General features: G+C 50.7%; 1 protein-coding gene across 1 annotated transcript in view; it reads left to right on the top strand.

The window, feature by feature from the left end:
• The first annotated feature begins 654 nt into the window (after window positions 1-654).
• Window positions 655-2,500, top strand: part of card14 (caspase recruitment domain family, member 14) — a 13,417-nt gene continuing 11,571 nt past the window's right edge. The window contains exons 1-3 of the mRNA XM_083693964.1: window positions 655-1,027; window positions 1,738-1,875; window positions 2,281-2,500. The exon at window positions 2,281-2,500 is cut by the window's right edge and continues 106 nt beyond it. Of these exons, the coding sequence (XP_083550090.1) occupies window positions 814-1,027; window positions 1,738-1,875; window positions 2,281-2,500 (572 nt within the window). The 5' untranslated portion in view covers window positions 655-813. The remainder of the gene's footprint in view (window positions 1,028-1,737; window positions 1,876-2,280) is intronic.

Genomic DNA, 2,500 nt, shown 5'->3' with positions numbered 1-2,500 from the left:
GAGTGAGAGAGAGAGAAAGAGAGAGAGAAAGGTAAAGAGAGAGAGAGAGTGTGTCTGTGCGTGCGTGTGAGTGAGTGAGAGAGAGAGAGAGAGAGAGGTAAAGAGAGATTGTTTATTTTCATGGCACTTTGATGTTGTTCCCGTTTATCAGACGATTCAATATGGCTTTATTTGTTAAAACAGGGAAGTGAAGGAGGCTTTGTTTTGGACCGACGGATATTGAATCAGTGCCTGAGTGCAAACAGAAGCAACAGTACGTCACTGACAATGAAAAGAGCTCAGGTATAAAGGAAGATAGGATAGGGTGTTTACTTGGCTTTAATGGTTACTGGTGCACCTGTGAACTGTACACATCCTCTGGCTCTCTGTGTGTCTGTGTGTCTGTGTGTGTGTGTGTGTGTGTGTGTGTGTGTGTGTGTGTCTCTGTGTGTCTGTGTGTCTGTGTGTCTGTGTGTGTGTGTAGGTGGTTAGGGCAGTCCGTTGGCTCACTGCTTTGCTAAGGATTACTGTATGTGTCTCGTCTTTCAGGTTTTCACCACACACACACACACACACACACCCAGCTCACACTGGCGGGGCGTGGAAAACGGGGCACTAAAGGTTTACAGACCTTGACTGCGTGTGTCCCTGGCATTCGGCTCTGTGTATGCGACTTGAGTGTGTGTGTCCTTGGTCTACTGGGCTCTCTCTCTCTGAGTGTGTCCATTGTCTGCAGGGTTGTAGGTGACAGTCACTCACTGTGTGTGTGTCACTACCACATTCCCTCTCTCTCACACACACACACACACACACACACACACACACACACTCGGGATGTCAGCGGAGTGTGTGCAGGTCGGCCTGGACCCGAAGGAGATGGGCGAGGAGGACCTATGGGAGCTGATCAACGACAACCGCCACCGTATCTCGCTGGGCGTCCGGCCCTGCATGCTCATCCCGTACCTACGGCAAGCCAGAGTGCTCACGGAGATGGACGAGGACGAGATCCTCTCCTGCCACAAGCTCAACAACCGCTCCATGAGAACCAGTAAGACATGGAGGAGATGATATTGTTCTACTCTTTTGTTCTGTTTTGTTCTGTTTTATTCAGTTCTCTTCTCTTCTCTTCTCTTCTCTTCTCTTCTCTCATTGTAAAGCATGGAATGAGGAATGGTGTCAAAGACATGACCCCACATGTCTGTCCTCTGCGTGTTTGATACCATTCCTCATTCCGTTCCGTGCGTGACAATGAGCTCATCCTCCGATTTCTACCTCCACCAGCCTCCCCTGTTCTAGCACATACAGTACCTGTAATATGCATACACTGCAGCCTTCGGCGTTGTGAGCAACTATAGTCTCACGTTGCCAGATGCCCTGAAGTCACAGTCCTCTGTGGCTCAGTTGGTAGAGCATGGTGCTATCAATGCTTTGGTTGTGGGTTCAATTCTCGCTGGGACCATATATACTGAAATGTATGCACTCACACCAATGTAAGTCGCTTTGGATAAAAGCGTCAGCTAAATGGCATATATTATTTGTATATATTATATTTGCGATGCTTATTAGCTACTGCTTGCTATCTTCCTTTGGAGCAAAGCACGAAGAGGTTTGGCGATAAAGATTTAATCTACACCCTCACCCTCTTCTGGTTACAATCTACACCCATGTCAAACACTACCAAATACTTGAGTTTTGCCTGATTGACTTTTCCTGGTATAGCCGATACCCTGACCTTTAACCCCTCACCCCTCCCTACAGGCTATATGATGGACCTGTTGCGTACGCAGGGCAGGAACGGAGCCATGGCCCTGCTGGAGAGTCTTATGATCCACTATCCCACCCTCTACACCCTGGTCACAGGCCGCAAGCCCAGCACAGAGCCCTCAGGGTTCAGTGGTGAGTGTGTGTGTGTGTGTGTGTGTGTGTGTGTGTGTGTGTGTGTGTGTGTGTGTGTGTGTGTCTGTGTGTGTGTCTGTGTGTGTGTGTGTCTGTGTGTGTCTGTGTGTCTGTGTGTGTGTGTGTGTGTGTGTGTGTGTTTCTGTGTGTGTTTCTGTGTGTGTCTGTGTGTGAGTACTGCCTAGTACAAATCCAGCACAGAGCCTTCGGGCTTCAGTAGTGAGTGATTCAGTATGTGATATATGATATCCTCTATCCTCCCTCTTCCATCCATCCTCTCCTTTCTCCTCCCTCATCTCTCCATCCTCTCTCCTCATCCATCCACCCATACTCTCTTTTCTCTCATATCTCTATTCCCTCCTCTTCGCTCCTCCCCCCCCCTCCCCTCCTCTCCTCCTCCCCCAGGTCTGATAAAGTACTCTGAGCTGACAGAGTACCTGGTGAGAGCGGTGACGGGGATGCAGAAGGAGCTCCAGGAGGCGCGGCAGGAGGCGGGGCGGATGACCTCACGCTGCACCTCCCTGGAGGCGGAGCTAGGCCAGGCGCTAGATCAGGGGGAGGAGTCCCGGCGCCTCCAGGCCGACCACGCCCGCCTGCGTCGACACCTGGCGGCGTTGCAGAGAGA

The sequence above is a fragment of the Argentina silus genome (assembly GCF_951799395.1).
Source record: "Argentina silus genome assembly, chromosome: 22".
Classification (NCBI taxonomy): Eukaryota; Metazoa; Chordata; class Actinopteri; order Argentiniformes; family Argentinidae; genus Argentina; species Argentina silus.
The sequence above is the reverse complement of the archived record's forward strand: the minus strand, read 5'-3'. Positions and strand labels throughout refer to the sequence as shown.